The sequence below is a fragment of the Centroberyx gerrardi genome, chromosome 7 (genome assembly GCF_048128805.1).
Source record: "Centroberyx gerrardi isolate f3 chromosome 7, fCenGer3.hap1.cur.20231027, whole genome shotgun sequence".
NCBI lineage: Eukaryota > Metazoa > Chordata > Actinopteri > Beryciformes > Berycidae > Centroberyx > Centroberyx gerrardi.
In genome coordinates this window covers 9,801,319-9,818,926 of record NC_136003.1, presented here as the reverse complement: position 1 = coordinate 9,818,926, position 17,608 = coordinate 9,801,319, and the positions used below count along the sequence as shown (strand labels likewise).

The window sequence follows — 17,608 nt, the reverse complement described above, 5'->3', positions numbered from 1 at the left end:
GATGTCCTGACAGAAATCACGTGACCGCTACTTTAGTTCCGCTTTTATTACGAGAACGTTATGCTGGGGAGGGGAGCTGCGTGCAGACGGAAACACACGCTGCAGTTGAAAACATATTGTAGTAGGCTATTGTTGGAGTGGTAAATAACAAGACGGATAAACCATAACCTGCAGCCGGTGATCACCATAAGGCAAACAGGCACCGATTAAACAAAACATAAATTAAATCTAAAGAAAGCATTCATTTATTAAATTGTTTTTCATTGACAGAAAGCATTAATTGATGTGCTTTTTTCATTAAGGCCGAATATCAATGTAACCTACATCACGTTGAGGCTGCTTCCTATAAATGTACCTGATAAACATTTATCTCAGTGTAAAAATGTAGGTAGCCTATACTCAGTTATGTAGCCTAATTTAGCTGGTCATGCAAATGATCCTCCAGGCTGCATTTCCTCCATCCCATGAGAAACAGAACAAGGAAGGCCAAACAGAAACTAATATTAACTGTGTTTTACAGCTGCTTACAGTATGTCTACTGTGAAACTAGAGGGGGAAATACACCTAATTAATAGGTTTCTTTCTTTCCTATTATTTCGTTCGTATTAAATAAAAACAAACTACTGTAGGCCTATAGTAGGCTAGTAATGTTACATTACATTTTTTAGAAGAATACAAGGCCTATACAAATATCACAAGAAACTGTAAAATATCATGTAGCTACTACAGGTCAAAAATTATATCACAGATAGTCACCATAGGAAATAAAGAAATACCTTGTAAACATATTGAGTAGCCTATCACAGGCATAAGTCCCTATAGAAATATTATAGGAATATCATAGTGATCCCATACCATAAAGTATGATTAAGTCTAATGAGCACCACACACTAGTGCCTTATGGGAATATTATAGGAATCTTATAGGTGATGGCATAGCATACTGAAAAAAAACCGTACCATAAAGTACAATGTGAATGTATAAGCGCATTATTAAGCTCCTATATGACAACCCATTGTCGGAACATTAGGGGCCTAGTGATTTCTTCGTTAGGGCCAATGCTATTTAATCAGGCAAAGGTAGACTTAGTGCACAAACTGCCAGTCAGAGACAGAAACCCAGACAGAGGTTACAGAGGCTGCAGAAGTTGCGCTCCTCCTCTGTCTCGGCACACCCCGCTGCAATGCACTTGTTATTTCCATTCTCCCTCACACCGTCCGCCTCCGCTCTCTCTCTCTCTCTCTCTCTCTCTCTCTCTCTCTCTCTCTCTCTCTCTCTCTCTCTCTCTCTCTCTCTCTCTCTCTCCTCTCTCTCTCTCTCTCTCTCTCTCTCTCTCTCTCTCAGTGTGTGAGTCGGGGCCACAGCTCGCATGCACTCTCCAACTTCTACATGAACGTTATTTCTCTTCTGGATCATGGAGACAACTTGATCACCTACGAGTTTTCAAGTTCAACAACCGGCTTCTTTGGATAAAAACAAACAAACAGCAAAACCAAACAGCAAAAGCAAACAGGCTACCACGCCTCGGCCAAACCTGATTTCCCTCCGACTCTTCAAACTAACCCGCCGCATCTCAGGTAGGCAAACTAAACCTAATAAATGTCCTTATCCACGCTTAGGGAGCTGATCTATAGAAATGTGAAGAATTGACATTTAAACGTGCGCCGATCTGAGTGGAAAAAATGACAAGTCATTATCACCTCGCAACTTTATCTTCTCATTTCACCGCACCGGTGATACAGATCTTCAGTCACAATCACAATGTTTTGCGTCGGGAAAATAGCCCGTTTAATAGTGATGTGGTGTAAATCATGGGTAAACTATGACCTGCAGTCGGTGATTATCATTAAATCAAACACAAATCAATTATAGGCTATTTCCCGAAAAGGGTTAATTCATGTTTTTTATTCCTTACTTGCATAGGCTACATCAGTTTGCATCTGCTTACTTATGAATTTATATAAGAAAGATTAATGCCAGCCCATAAGTGCACATAACTCTATTCAGCAAATGAAAAGCCGAGTTTAGGTGACTTTACCTTCCACTGCATCCTCGCTGTTTACACGCCTGTTTGATAAGCTGACTGCTGTTTATTTCTATTTGCTGTAGTTTATGAAGTTTATGAAGTTTATGAAGCGCCTTTGCCATATCTGACATTCCTGTGGCTTGGTAAATTGATAATTAGACGCTGGGTAATCCAATAGCCTGACCTCTATCATCGGGTCGTTATCTGGCATTATCAAAATGTTCTGGACGCCAATACCAGACAATGGGATCCAGTGAGAGAGAGAAAGAGAGAGAGAGAGACAGAGAGAGAGAGAGAGAGAGAGAGAGAGAGAGAGAGAGAGAGAGAGAGAGAGAGAGAGAGATGCATACATACTTACATACATACATGAGATGTGATTGTAATAGCATGATAACACTGTAATGGTATTAATATTAATGAATGGACATCAGCCTCAACCACTACATCTGCAGACATTGAACACAATTGTTATTCTGCTTAGGCCTATTCATTGCTATTACTAGTCATTGTTCTGCGGTCAATGTGGCATGAATGACTAATTGTCTTTTTAAATGTTATTTCCTGCACCTCATGCACCTCTCTGTCAATAAATAGATTTGAAGGAAAATCAGCAGCTTCAGCCCCTTGAGCCTTTCCTTTTAAATATTATGCACAAGAAAGAAGAATAAACTGTCGCTACCTTGCCTTACAACCAATGTGCATGAACTAGAAAAAGCTAGAAATGAAGAAGAAATTCAGCTACTCTTGGAGGCTGATAGAAAAACCATCAGGGTTTGACGATTTTTGCCAAAACGCTTTTGTTTTTCTATACTAGTAAAGACGGTTCTGTATCCACCGGCCTCCGAGAGTAGCTGAATTTCTTCTTCTTTTTTAAAATCATTCAAATTGTGCAAACTGCACATAGCTGCCTTTGGAGCAGCTGGATCTCTCTCTCTCTCTCTCTCTCTCTCTCTCTCTCTCTCCCCCTCCCTCTCACCCTCTCTCACCCTCTCACCTCTCTGCACCTCTGTCTCTCGTTCCCCTCTCCGTGGACAGAGCCCAGATATCAAATTCCTATAGGCTTCAGCTATTCTGCTGGACAATGGAGCCTTTATGATGGCCCGTACACCTGAACCAATCATATCTGCCCATCTGCCAGCCAGCCAGCCAATCCCAGTCCGGCACAGCGACAGTAAGCCTGGGCATAGACCTGCTATAGGGTCAGTGGACCCTGCTGCTGCATCTGAATTGTCTCAATAACTTTTCCTCACTCTCATTGTTTGAATTGTGTAACATTGAGGGAAAACGTCTACAAGGAAGGAGGTATTATTTTTCTAGCCTATTCAAACATTAAAGTTGATTAGACCCTGCCAAACATAAGTGAAACTTCTGAATAGAATAGAATAGAATAGAATAGAATAGAATAGGACTAAGAGGAAACTTCAGGTCAGTTGGCCTCTGGCTGGACTTCATTAAGGCATGATTTCACATCACTGGCCAGCACATATGAATATTGCATATTGTTTGTCTGTTTGTCTTGCTTCTGATACAAATAAGTGTGTGTGGGAACGGAGCTAAAATGTGTTCAATTTTACACCGTGAGAAGCAAAACGTTTCCCATGTCTACATTTTCACGTTGGAATTTTTAAATCATCACTTCAGTGAATTTGATACACCGTTTTATATTTCTTGTCATCACTGACAAAAGTATTGCATGCATTATAAAGATAATTCTGGTTTGAAAGATCTCAGTCAGTCAGTCACTCACTCATACTCTATACTAGATTTGATGTAGATTTCACAATTGAGTCTGCAGAATACAATTTACTGAATTGGGCTCATATTGCATATTTTGCAAGTCTATTCACGTTTGGCATTGTAGTTTGTGTGTGTCATAAGCAGTTGTGTGTATCCATAGTAGAACATGCAGTTGGAGTTCTTTTGAAGGCTTTCATTTCGTAATATTTTCATTCTGGAATAAAACAACACACTGATATTCTTTTCTCCGCATTTAGAACACATGCAAATAAGTGTGTCCAAAAAAATGTTCCTCTTTTTAAAGCATTGGTCTTAAGATTACTAATGACATCAGTAATATTGCCTGTTGACTTTTACTTTCGTGTCTGCAATCACTGTCTACGAGAGCGTGTCATTATTTTTTTTCCCCAAATAGTGGATATTTGATGATTTTTCAGACAGTCAATTGAAGTGACAAAAGCGAGGAGAGAGAAATGTGACTGGCTCAAACCACTGCAGTCACAGGAAGAGGACATTTGTCAAACAGCAAGAGCATTAGTCCGCTCACATTTACATGACAGAACATGACACTGAAGGCGCTCAGCTAACGCTCTTAACCAAAGATAATAAATCAAAATGAGATCCAGCGTTTTTGTCTCCAATCAAACAAAGACCCATTCTGCTCACAGCAGCGTTGTTCTCACGCAGGTGTCCCACGAGACAGTGCATGGCTGTGTGTTTATGTGTGTGTGTGTGACAGAGAGACAGAGTGCGAAAGAGAGACAGAGAGAGAGAGAGAGAGAGAGAGTGAGAGTATAAGATATTTGCTGCAGAGTGTACGGTTGCTCTTTAGTTTGTGGTTGGTTGCTCTAAAATCAGGACACCAAAGGGTTTAGTGTGAGCGCACGCACAATCACACACACACACACACACACACACACACACACACACACACACTCACGGGAATACACACACACACACACACGCTGTTCTGCCAAAATCCATTGAGGGACTGCTCCTCTGACCACAATACTATCAAGAGCGCGAAAGACGGTGGAGAAGAGAATAGAGGAAGAGAGTTCATACTCACATCTGGTTTGAAAAGGAGGAAGCAAGGACAAGCTTTCTCGGTAATGAACTCCAAAATAACAGAAGAGAGAAGAGGAAATGTGTGTGGTTACTGAAGGGGTCTGCGTGAATGTGTGTGTGTGTGTGCATAGGTTTGTGTTGGTCTGGGTGCTTGTGGTTTGGTATGCTGCAGTGACTGTGTATCTGTGACTGTATATTTATACACTTTGTCGCTGTAGACACAAATACCTTCAAGTGTCAGAGGGTGCGATGTGTCTGTCACACTGCGTTCGAAAGTAACTTTTCATTGACCCTGCTCATCGAACGTCTGCGGGTCAGAGTGTGGGAAACGGTCGCGTATATTTTCCGGACGTTTTTCACCCAGCTGTCAGAGTGTTGTTCTCAGGCAGCAGTGTCATGACTTGTAATTTCCCTGTGTGCTTTGACCTGTTTGGTCCTCAGAGCAAAGCGGACTCGGTGTTTGCATGAACGCCTCACATGCATGTGACTATACTTCCTCTGCGATTTTCACAGTTTTCCCCTCGTCATTGCGTTTTTTTTGTAGAAATTTGGTGCCAAAGTGTTTGAACCTTTTCTATGTGCGATGTGTGCAAATGGTGCAAATTCAAAAGCTTGTGAGATGCCGCAGAGACGATTCCACATTTTTAAGAGTCGATTCTGACCGATTCTGACTCCGACTCCGTGTAATTGAATTGATGGAACCGATTCTAAATGATTCCGATTCAAAATGAAAATCAAAAAGTTTTATGGTGGTTGGCATTCTACCCATGAGCCTTGAATTTCTCCCTCCCCACTCCCCATTTGTTGTGAAATGGATCAGACCAAGGCAGTCGAACACAGATTAGTATAGATAGGCCTAAATCAGAATGAATTCAAAACAAGTTTCTTTGATTCCAGATTTTGGAGTTGAGATTGCAACAGGAGTCGACTCCAATTCCGTTTATTAGTAGAATCGATTCTCAAAATCGACGTGACGGAATCGGGAATTGATTCTTTTGGAGTCGACTCTCCATCCCAAGTCAAAGGCAGTCCAATGCACGATGAGAGGGAATGAATTTCTTATCCCCTGTCCTTCCTGATTCTACTCTTGATCTGATATTTATGTCAGATCTCACTGCCTAAGGCAGACGAGAATCATAGATTCTCCTCTTGGTCAAAAACCTCACTATCCACAGATGGATGAGAATCATACAGGGTAAAGCTCTGTCCCCCCCACATACAGTATAGTGTTCACTCATGCGCAAGTAAGCATTACCCGGACAAGACCAATGAAAATTCGTACTTGCCCGTGTCAGCTCTGTTGGAATCCTGAGCAGAAACAGTTAAAATGAAGGCTATTTAAAAGCTAAGCTGAAAAGATACGTTTTTAGCCATTACAGGGTAGAGTAGGCAGTGTAAAATAGAAAAGTTTTAAGCTTTGACTTAAAAGTGGTCAGAGTCGGGGCTTGTCTAATATCATCTGGGAGGTTATTCCAGGTCTATGTTGCATGATAACAAAACGCTAGTAGGCCAGCCCCAGATGTCCTAAGGGTCCTAGAAGGTTCATATGGCACAAGCATTTCAGAGATGTATTTGGGCCCAGAGCCACAATATAAGCCTAAGTATATCAATCAAATTCAGAAAGTCACTGAAAGAAGCTGAAATCGAGTGCAAGATCAGAGGCATTCACTGACTGATAAGAAATCTGAAAGACGCCCATCATAATAAAATTGACAGATTTATCTTTCAGCTTTGCCTGCTTGGCCCACTCTTTATCTGATAATAGAGTCCATGCCTTTGTCGGTCTACATTTACCTTCTCATACTGGAATTTTGTCATACTGGATGACAGTTTTATGCAAAAGTTTGTGTGAGTGTGTGTGTTTATGTGTGCAATAGCATCAGATAGCCTTAATTTGCCTAGCTGTGGGCTCAAAGTCACAAAGCAGGATTATGGGACAGCGCCCACCGGCCAGAGTATGCAAATGGCGCAGAGATGCAGGGACAGTGTGTGTGTGTGTGTGTGTGTGTGTGTGTGTGAGAGAGGCAAAGAGCTGGAGAGAGGAAGTCAGGTGGGAGTGAGAGGAAGATAGGGAGAGTGGAAAGGCAGACGGCGGTGGAAAAGTTATAGAAGGGGAGGAGAGGGAAAATGCAAAGAGAGATAGTTTGTGTGAGCAGAGGAGGAAAGCGCTGGCAGTGTGGAGAGGGAGAGAGTGGGTAAATGTTTATGTGTTTATAAGGGGAAAAGAGGAAGTGGAGTTGGGACCCTAACGCATGTTTTATGAAGCCTCAGATGGTTCCTTATGAGAGATGTATCGTTATTATAAAGGGAAATAGCATATCAGGTTAAAAGTTTGATCTTACCATTGAAGGATTGTTAGTTATTCTATTCTATTCTATTCTATTCTATTCTATTCTATTCTATTCTATTGTGCTTGAATGGATCGGCTTGCTCTGCTGGAAGTGGCTCTGTGTGTATATCTGTGCATGAATGCAAGCATAGCTGCTGGTTGCATCATCAGTCTGCTTCTTATTTATAGGACCTCACACAGACAATTTATGTATGTGGTTTCTGGGTCTGGGTCTGACCGCTGCTACCATGATACCTATATTTTAACTATCTGAGCTCTCACTTAAAGGAAAAAAACACTTTAACACTGTAAAAACAGCTAATCTAATCTAATCTAATCTAATCTAATCTAATCTAATCTAATAGAATATAATATAAAACATCAATGATTTTGGTGTCAGTCCCTCAGAATCAAAAAGCAAGAGCTTCTTTCTAGACTCACCATTTTGCACCGACATTAAACAATCATACAGGGAGAAATCCATCATAGAAGAGGAGAGAGACCAATTTCTACAATAGTAGCCTCAATAGGCTCCTAAGAAAAACCAGCACTCAACTACACAATCCGAATGATTTATTAGGGCAGTAGTGTCAGTAGTAGCCTCAATAGACCAGAATGCAATGCAGCCACAAGACGTGTTTTGAGTGGCTGCGATCTTAGACACGCTCCAATGTTCACAAACTATTTGGCAAGCTGTAACTATATTTATATGCTCATACACTCACTTTTTGATTGAAAGCAACAAGATCAGGCACATTCTCTAGGAGGTTGGTGAAAGGCATTATGGGAAATGTAGGGAAACACTAACTGAAGTAGATGTAGATGAAGTAGTGGGTTCATCTGAGTATCTGAATGAGTATCTGAGGGTGGGGATACAAAATGGCATAAATTAAAGTAAAATATTGGATTGGCAGTAATTCTGACTGTATAGACATAGCCAATGATTTTATTTATACTTAACGTATCTCTCAAGTCACCCAGTAAATCAAATCAAATCCAAAATGTTGGCCCTTTTTGCCCTTGATCTGCTGTTTCTCAGGGTGTAGGAGATGGAGAACGGATGTGGTGGGACGTCCGGGATGTCCGACGACGTGGAGGCGCTGTGGGAGAAGGTGGAGTGCAAGCGCTACGAACTGAGCCGCTCCATCTCCCCGGCCAAGCTCACCCCCTACCTCCGCCAGTGTAAAGTCCTGGACGAGCAGGACGAGGATGAGATCCTCAACTCCATGCTGCTGGTCTCGAAAGTCAACCGCACAAGTAGGAGGAGGGAGTGTGTGTGTGTGTGTGTGTGTGTGTGTGTGTGTGTGTGTGTGTGCGTGTGTGTGTGTTTATGTTAGGGATGGGATGATATGCATATCAAAGTGTGGTTCACGATTCGATACAACCACGATACGATGTAATAAATGAGTTAAGTAATAAATCAAAAAAGTTCAATGACAACAAAGTATGACTGTGCAAAATTATGTTTACTTCTGAGCCACAAATGTATCTATTGGCTTGCTAGAATGTAAACAACAATTTTAAAATGTCATTACAAAGTGCAAATAATATAATTTGGATGGAGAGCTTGTGAAATTGTTATGGTCAAGCCGTCTCATTTGTGATTACTACAGCAGAATAAAATGGAGCTAATATCATGATTCATTTTTCTGCCCCACCATACGTATTTTTTATTGGATATATATTGAATTTTGATATATCATATTAATGGTTTTCTGGTCACACAAAGGCCAATTCAGCACTATTGTTAAAAGAGTCATGTAACAACTCTGTGCCTTTTTTTTTCTGGCAGTGTGCAAGCCAAATGTCAACTATAGGAAGTTTAATTGTGATTACGTCAGAGAGGCAACCACAACATTTCTATTTCTTCATAATTTTGGGCGAACTCATTCCTACACAGAGGCCACAGTGTTCCTCACTTCAGATTTAGCATGATTAGTCCATGAATTGAGAAGCATGTCACAGATTCATTCAGCGAGTATCACAGAAAAGAACAGGAATCATACCCGAATGTATCTATAACGCGTGTGTGGTTTTGTGGTTTTGTGTGTTGCTGAATGCATGTTAATCAATCCTCTGTCAGGCCGTCTCCTCGACATCCTCCACACTAAAGGAGAGCGCGGGTACGTGGTTTTTCTGGAGAGCCTGGAGTTCTACTACCCCGACCTCTACAAGCTGGTCACCGGGAAGGAGCCCACACGCCGCTTCTCCACCATCGTAGGTGAGACGCACACACAGGTTTGGATGCAAACACACACACGCGTATGCAAACATATGAGCGAGTGCAAAGACCCACCTACACACTTTCCATTAGGGTTAGACTGATAGAGGGTTTTGAAGGCTGATACTGATATCTATGGATTGAAGGTGCTGATATTCAATACCTTTAAATTTAGCTGTTTGCCAAACAATTACAAGGATTCAGTGTTTCCCCCATTTTATTCTTGTCAGGGTGGAAAAGCATCTGAAACAGTATTCTTTTGGGTTAGATCCTTAAGGAGCCCCATTACAGGCCTATTTTCCTCTATATACATTTATGATCAAAGATGATTAATGAAGAAATTGTTCATATTTGATTTTGTTGCATTTTCAAGAATCCATCCTTTTTTACGGGCAGTGTCACACTAGCTCCAGGGAACGCATCACAACAGGACTTGGTCCTGATTGGCTCCCTCGCTATAGAATTACTGAAATCCATCCAATCAGTTCCTCCATTTAGCAGGTTTACCTCATTTGAATTAGAGGAGCTGCTGTTGTCGACCAATCAGGGTCCAGTATTGTGGCTGTTCTGCCTGTCAGGACTTAGTCTTAAAATTCATTCAATAAAAACCCTTTTAACTAAAACGAGCCATTATTTGAAAACAAAATTATGAAAACTGAATAATATTGCAGGGTGACCCACCCCACTTATTGAGTGATATTAGAAACTGTGGGATACATTACTGCCTTTTAATGAAGACTTAAGTTAAGTTAAGTTATTAAACAAATGAAAAAAGTGCAAATAAAATAAAGTTTCATTGCCTGTTTTTATGTAGCTGTGGTCAGGGAGGAACATTCATCATATTGGTGGTGGACAACATGATATCCAATATTTAATAAAAGGCAGATATCAGCTTGATATATCAACACAACTGATATATGGGTCTAACCCGACTTTCCATCCATCTTGTTCAGCTGCTTTGGGTTATGTAAGACTTATCCTACAGTCCTGTTAATGGTGTATTAACTGTCCTCCTTGCCATCCTCCTCCTTTCCCCTCTCTCTATCTCTACCCACTGCCTCCCCTCTGCAGTGGAGGAGGGTCACGAGGGTCTGACCCAGTTCCTGATGAACGAGGTGATGAAACTGCAGCAGCAGTCCCAGGCCAAGACCCTCCAGCAGGCTGAGCTCAACAGGAAGAACTGCACCCTGGAGGACGAGCACAAGAAGCTGCGGCTGGCCAACCAGGAGCTGCAGGCCTTCCAACAGAGTAAAACCATATATTACGCTTGAGTTGTCATTGTGGGTAAAACGCACCCAGCTGGTATTCCAAGCACATTAAAACAAGTGCCAATAATAATTTGCAAATACTACTCAACCCTGGTCAGTCCTGTTTGTCGCTTTCAATGCTTTCTCTGTGCACTCAGATCTAGAAGATATAGATGGCATGGCAAGTGTGGTGCTAATTTCCTGGTCATGATGAATGTGCAAAAACCTGCCGTCCAAAACAAATCTGCCTTCTACATTTTTCGTCTGAAGATGACTAAACATGAATTTGTGACTTGTTCCTCTTTCTGAACTTCTAGATTGGCTCAGTTCAGCTACTTATGATAATTTGTCTTGTACTCTAAAATCAGGAAGTTGTTCAATAGCTAATTGGTAGCCGGCCATTTAATTGTGAAACAGTGACTGTAATCAGCTATGTCAGTCTGACAGAAAGATTTACAAGATTCAAAGTGCATTTTTTGTGTCAAATCTAGACGCTTTAGTGGAGAAAAAGCAGTATTCTATTAGTAACTTGATTAAGTCACCTCCATTAATTCATGATATTTTAGAAACATTTCAATACTTAAAATGTGACAAACACACATTTGTAGAGTTTTTCATAGCCAGAACAAAATAAAAGTTGCTAGAAAATAGGGCTGGCCAGCTAGGTACTCTGCTTTTAAGAGAAAAGATCTGGCCTACATAAGAAATAATAAAACAAACAAAAAAAACCCAAAAAGATTTTGATCACTTAATCTCAGACTTACATTACACCACTATCAAGTTATCTAAGTAATGCTAAACAAAGAAATGTACAACTGCCTTTCTAGAGCTAAGACCTAATCTCAAATCCTTTATCAGCTGTATTTTCACCTGATAGTGGTTATCAGTTATTTACTATAGATGTAAAGCATCCTGTAACTCGATCACATCGGCACAAAAATGTTCCAGTGCAGAACAAGGAAATGAAATTTTTACTTGCTTCCATTTTCGGTGTCACTTTAGAATCATGCGCATTTATAAACCTTAACAAATCTGAGTTAATGAATTAAATTATAAATATTACTCATCATATTATACATATTTATAACTAGGTAGTACATCATTAGTAACACAATCTTTTAGACATTACACAATGATTGATAAAACTGACAGCTGATTATCATCTAACAATCTGGGAAAACCATAAAAGACTTTGACATTGACCATGTAGAGGGACTGAAAATGACTGAATGAATGGTTCTCCAGGGTGTAATAAGATGAGAGAGGAGAGGAACAGCTACAGCGACGAGCTGCTGAGAGTGAAAGATGAGAACTACAAGCTGGCCATGAGGTACGCCACGCTCAGTGAGGAGAAGAACATAGCTGTGATGAGGAGCAGAGACCTGCAGCTGGAGGTACGCATGGGCACATCACTGCATTAACACACACGTCATGCATGCATGTCCAAAACCATGCACCCACAACCTGTACATATACACTTATGCATGCACGCATCCAAACTTTCAGGATTTCCCTGTTAAAATCCACAGCTTCATGCCAGTATCCTGCTCTCTGTTCACTCTGTGTCCTCTCTGTCTGTGTAGATTGACCAGCTGAAACACCGGCTGAACAAGTTGGAAGAGGAGTGTAAGATGGAGAGGAGGCAGAGTCTGAAGCTGAAGAACGACATCGAGAACCGGCCCAAGAGAGAGCAGATCTTTGAGCTGGAGCGAGAGAACGAGGTGCTCAAGATCAAGCTGCAGGAGCTGCAGTCCATCATACAGGTACGGCCTGGCTGAGACACACACACACACACACACACGCACACACACACAGGTTCACACACATGTTCATACATGTAAGTTGGGCACATTTCTACATGCAGTGCACATGGTCTTTGGAAGATGTGATATGTAGATCAAGGGGAAGTAATTCAAGTGTTTGAATTTTTGAAGTCTCTCTGAATTCCTGAATTCTCTCTCAATAAAATGGGAAGAAAGATGAGGCCAAGTTTAAGGAAGTCAAGTAATTTATTGCCTGTTGCTAAACTTTATGTACTCATGTCTTATCTTAAGTTACATGCTTGCCAGCTGTTAGTGTCTTGGCAAATAACTGCTGCTAACATATAGTTAGCAAGGCCTACAACGGTAACGTTACATCCTCAACAATGGTTTAAGTCCACTTACAATGAAGAAGTCCAACAAACAATATGCAAAACCTAAATCAGACAATCTAATGCTGTAAAATTACACAACTTACCTGACCAGGAAGCTAGGGAACTTGAAATAAAACAAAATGCTTCCACAAGCTGTTTGAATTTTAGAGAAATGTAAAATGGAAAAAGCAATCTTCCAAAGCATCTGCAGTGAAAAATAGCCACGGAAGGAGCAGTAACTTACATGCCGTCGACCATCATTTCAGACATGCACAGTTCAACAAGGACCTAATGAAAATCCTACAGTCTCTTAGTGACATTAACATTGACTGCTGAATGTGTGTGTGTGTGTGTGTGTGTGTGTGTGTGTGTGTACGCCCAGCCTGGCCCACTGCCTGCCTCAGACAAGGCCATCCTGGACATCCTGGAGCATGACAGACAGGAGGCGCTAGAGGACAGACAGGACCTGGTCAACCGCCTCTACAACCTCCACGAAGAAGTCAGACAGGCCGAGGAGCTGCGAGACAAGGTAACACACACACACACACACACACACACACACACATACTTACACATAGGGGGTGTCTAGAGGTTAGAGAAGTGGGCTTGTGACTGGAGGACTTCCCAGGATATATAAAGGTTAAAATAAAAACACAAACATGTACATGCGTATGCACAGCCACACAAAAACAGAAACACACCCTGAAGAAACACAAACCCTAGACCAGAAAGCCTAATGCCCATGAGACCATCTATGAAACACACACACCCTTAGCAGAAACCCCCCATCCCAGCCCAAACTTTCTTCTCTAACACTTTCTCTCGCTCTCTCTTCTCTTTCTCTTCCCCTCTCTGTCTTTCTTTCTCTAATGAACTCCACCCTACTAAATGACTCCATTGGTGTGTGTGTGTGTGTGTGTGTGTGTGTGTGCAGTACCTGGAGGAGAAGGAAGACCTGGAGCTGAAGTGCTCCACGCTGCAGAAGGACTGCGAGATGTATCGCAACCGCATGAACACCATCACAGTCCAGCTGGAGGAGGTGGAGAAGGAGAGGGACCAGGTGAAAACACAGAGACATACACACACACACACACACACGCACACCAAACACACACACACACACACACACACATTTCGATTCAGATTTATTATGTGTGTGTTTATGTGTGTGGGGTGTGTTTATATGTATATGTGCGTGTTTCCAATGTATATGCCTTTGTACGTGTGTGTTGCTACTTACCCTCCGCCGTCCCGCTGCTGCAGGCGTTCCGGGCCAGAGACGAGGCCCAGCACCACTTCTCCCAGAGCCTGCTGGACAAGGACAAATACCGCAAGCAGATCCGAGAGCTGGAGGAGAGGAGCGACGAACTCCACATCGAGATTGTCCGCAAAGAGGCCAAGCTGGTCACCCTGGAGGCACGCCTGAGACGGCTGTCCAAGGACGTTGTTCTGGACCAGGTGAGAGAGACCAGATGGGCGGATGTGGTTATTGTGTATTATAAATGTAAATGTTATAAATTCCTTACTTATTTCTGTTTTCTCACTAATAATTTGTGTAAATAAATGAAATAATAATAAATCAATTTTGCGACTCTGTATCACCAACTCATATAATAGAGTCTGCCGAGGGACCTGCCCCCCACCATCATCTCTCAGGGGGAGGATTTCAAACCCGTCCAGGGCCAATCAGAATGCTCCAGCGATGAGTCGCCGGAGGAGAAGTTCTTACCCGAGGAGCCCCGCCTCAAACGCAGGCCCAACCTGAAAGCAGCAGGGGTCAGCCCCCGTCCACACACACACACACACACACACGACAATGCTACAGATACAATGTACTTTCATACTAACTAAATGAGTGTTTTGTGTCTTTCAGATCAGAGTCAAGTCTCCAGTCTCTGCACCCAGAGTCCTGGACCTGCCAGTCAACTCAGAGGCTGCTTCACCTGCAGGTAACACACAGTCATATACAGCAGCTTAATCATATGTTCCACCAGTGAGCATTTTCTATATGAATTTATCTTAGTCCATGCAAAAATATAGAATTGAAATACTGTAATCGATGGAAAAAATATAGAATTGAATCCTGACTGAATAAACAAGGCACATTTTTGACATTCTCCTTACTTCCAGGTTTTGGTTTTGGTTCCATACAGTTTTTTGAAGAATGACATTATGCACCTCTGTTTCTAACTTCCAGCTTTGTCAGTCAATGGGGGAGACTGTCTGGAGGTTCGCATGTCAAACTCACACATGACCGCTGCCTTCCCTCCCTCCCCGGTCGCGTCGCCCACCTACCCGCTCCCCTCCGCTCCCCCCTTCTCCCCCTCCCCCTCCCCCTCCCCCTCCCCGCTGCCCGTCACTGTGGTGGAGCTGTCCAACAGGGCCAACATGGTGAGCCTCCTCCAATATACACATACATGCTACTTGTACTGTATCTCGGTCAGGTTTGGCTCAGTTTTGGAGAAATGTCTGGACAAGGAATGCATCTCGACTTTCTACCTGGTGGTTAAAAGAAAAACGTAGAGGCAATTCTGGATGCCGACTTTAATTTCGTAGCTGGTGTCAGCAATGTCACCAGATCTACTTTCTGTCACCTAAAATTATTGCAAAAGTACAGGGTTTTATCTCTCAGGCCGATGTAGAGAAACTAGGCCATGCTTGTATTACCAGCAGATTAGATTACTGTAATGCTTTGTTCTTTGGTCTTCCTAAAAAAAAAAGATTGGTTGCCTATTACTCAAAATACAGCAACATGAGTTTTAAGAAGGCTGAGCATTACACTCATTTTAAAATCACTCCCAATCAGCTCTCTTTTGTATTGGTTTTTAAATTTCTTAATGGCCTGACACCTATGTATTTGTATTTGCAACTTAAAAACACACCTTTTCGCTGTTGCATGTGTTCAAATTCTTTTAGTCACACTTTATAGGCTATTGTAATTTCTAATATACTGATATATACTTTTTATATTTACTTCGTTATGCTTACTTTCAACTGTTTTTACGTTTCTTTGATGTTTGTAAAGCACTGAGTTGCTTTGACTTCTAGGGATGGGACTATATGATGAAATTCAATATATCGCAATACAAAAATGTGACAATACGTATCGTGGGGCAAAAATTAATCGCAATATTAGCTATATTGTATTCTGCTGTAGTAATCACAAATGAGACGACTTGCCCATCACAATGCCACAAGCTATCCAAATATTATTTACACTTTGTAATGACATATTAAAATAGTTTTTTACATTTTAGCAAGCCAATGCCATCGCTAGAAAGATATCTGGCTCCTGGCACATAATTCTGCACAGTCATACTGTTGTCATTAAAGTTTTATTTATTACATCGTATCGTGGTTGTATTGAATCGTGAATCGTCCCATCCCTATCGACTTTGCTTGACTAGTCTGTTATCATAGCGACTGCTTCTTTTCGTCACTTTTTTTCATCTCCAGCTGCGTTGCCGTAATGACAGCATCCTGTCCACGCTGCCTGAGCCGCCAGAGAAGGCATCGCTGTACCGCAGGGAGAGGGAGAGGGACCATGACTTCCACCCCCGCAGGTAGCCCAGAGCCTCATGTGGGGTTAGAACTGCCAGCATATCACTGTGGTGTCCATCTATAGGACGCCACTTCAGTGAAAGTGATCCATCAGTCAGCCATGTGCAGATGGTCTATAGATGAGCTGTGTGCCACATTAACTCATTTCAGCTATATCTCTTTATGTGGATTGTGGTTGTTTTGTGTTTAATTCCCTGGCTTCGCTTTATTAAAATATTGTGATGTTTGCTCTCTTTCAGCCTCTCTGACTTTGATAGTGACAACATGGAATTGGAGTTTGGTAAAGTATACTAAACGCTTTTTACACACTGGCTAAAATCACGCTGATGATGAGTTTAATCAGAATGTCTGTATTTATCTGCTGTCTCTGCCGCTCCGTGTTTATTTCTCTGCTCTCTGTCTTTCTATTCTATCTATTCTTTCTATTTCTGTCTCTCTGTTTCTCTCTCTCTCTCTCTGTACCTCTCCGCACGTGTTTGTATTGGTTTTAACTCCGTGGTTTCAGGTTCAACTTTGAACCCCACTGCAACTTCCTGTTGTTCAGTCCCTCATCTCTCTCTCTCTCTCTCTCTCTCTCTCTCTCTCTTTCTTTCTCTCTCTCTCAGAGGACGAGATGCAGCGGGGTCCTCCCTCTGTCCACTCCTCTTCCTCCTCCCATCAGTCAGAAGGGATGGACTCTTACGACCTGGAGCAGGTCAACAACATCTTTAGGAAGCTCTCTCTTGAGAGGTACACACACACACACACACACACACACACACACACACACACACACAGACTCTTGTATATTAAATGTTTGCAAGACCTTTTCATGGAGTATGGCGAGTAATCGCGCGTGTGTGTGTGTGTGTGTGTGTGCGCACAGGCCATTCCGTCCGTCTCTCTCCTCCTTCTCTCGGGTCAGCTCCTCCCTGAAGCCGGTGCAGGAGCTGTCGTTGCTAGGAGACCACCTGCTGAGGGACGTCACTCTGGTCGGCGGCAACGACAGCGGCATCTTCATCTCCACCGTCCAATCAGGCTCCAGCGCTGAGAAGGCGGGGCTACGAGAGGGCCACCACCTCCTATTGGTGAGTATCACTGTGATGTCTCTTTAAGCGGGTTTAAGCAAAATTGGAGATATCACACCAGCTATAGAGAACGTACATGAATGCTTTAATGTGTCTTTCGCTGTGATTGGCTGACCAGCTGGAGGGGTGTATACGTGGAGAGAGCCAAAGCATTTCATTGGATACCAGCACTCAGGAAGAAGCCCATTGGACGTTGCAGCACTGCTCTGGACCGGTCC

At 42.3% G+C, this 17,608-nt stretch overlaps 1 protein-coding gene across 4 annotated transcripts in view; it reads left to right on the top strand.

Annotated features, from left to right (window-relative positions):
* The first annotated feature begins 1,356 nt into the window (after window positions 1-1,356).
* The window catches only part of card11 (caspase recruitment domain family, member 11), a 23,328-nt gene continuing 7,076 nt past the window's right edge, over window positions 1,357-17,608 (top strand). Inside the window, exons 1-18 of one of the 4 annotated variants that reach the window (XM_078284759.1) lie at window positions 1,357-1,577; window positions 3,062-3,197; window positions 8,200-8,417; window positions 9,244-9,381; window positions 10,453-10,629; window positions 11,874-12,022; window positions 12,212-12,391; window positions 13,145-13,291; window positions 13,697-13,822; window positions 14,026-14,220; window positions 14,380-14,538; window positions 14,636-14,711; window positions 14,960-15,153; window positions 16,219-16,325; window positions 16,563-16,603; window positions 16,929-17,052; window positions 17,189-17,390; window positions 17,509-17,608. The exon at window positions 17,509-17,608 is cut by the window's right edge and continues 27 nt beyond it. In XM_078284759.1, coding sequence (XP_078140885.1) covers window positions 8,210-8,417; window positions 9,244-9,381; window positions 10,453-10,629; window positions 11,874-12,022; window positions 12,212-12,391; window positions 13,145-13,291; window positions 13,697-13,822; window positions 14,026-14,220; window positions 14,380-14,538; window positions 14,636-14,711; window positions 14,960-15,153; window positions 16,219-16,325; window positions 16,563-16,603; window positions 16,929-17,052; window positions 17,189-17,390; window positions 17,509-17,608 — 2,323 coding nt within the window. In that variant the 5' untranslated portion in view covers window positions 1,357-1,577; window positions 3,062-3,197; window positions 8,200-8,209. Of the gene's footprint in view, window positions 1,578-3,061; window positions 3,198-3,306; window positions 3,329-8,199; window positions 8,418-9,243; window positions 9,399-10,452; window positions 10,630-11,873; window positions 12,023-12,211; window positions 12,392-13,144; window positions 13,292-13,696; window positions 13,823-14,025; window positions 14,221-14,379; window positions 14,539-14,635; window positions 14,712-14,959; window positions 15,154-16,218; window positions 16,326-16,562; window positions 16,604-16,928; window positions 17,053-17,188; window positions 17,391-17,508 lie in introns of those variants that run through there. The other 3 variants (XM_071906400.2, XM_078284760.1, XM_078284761.1) reach the window with 3 other exon arrangements.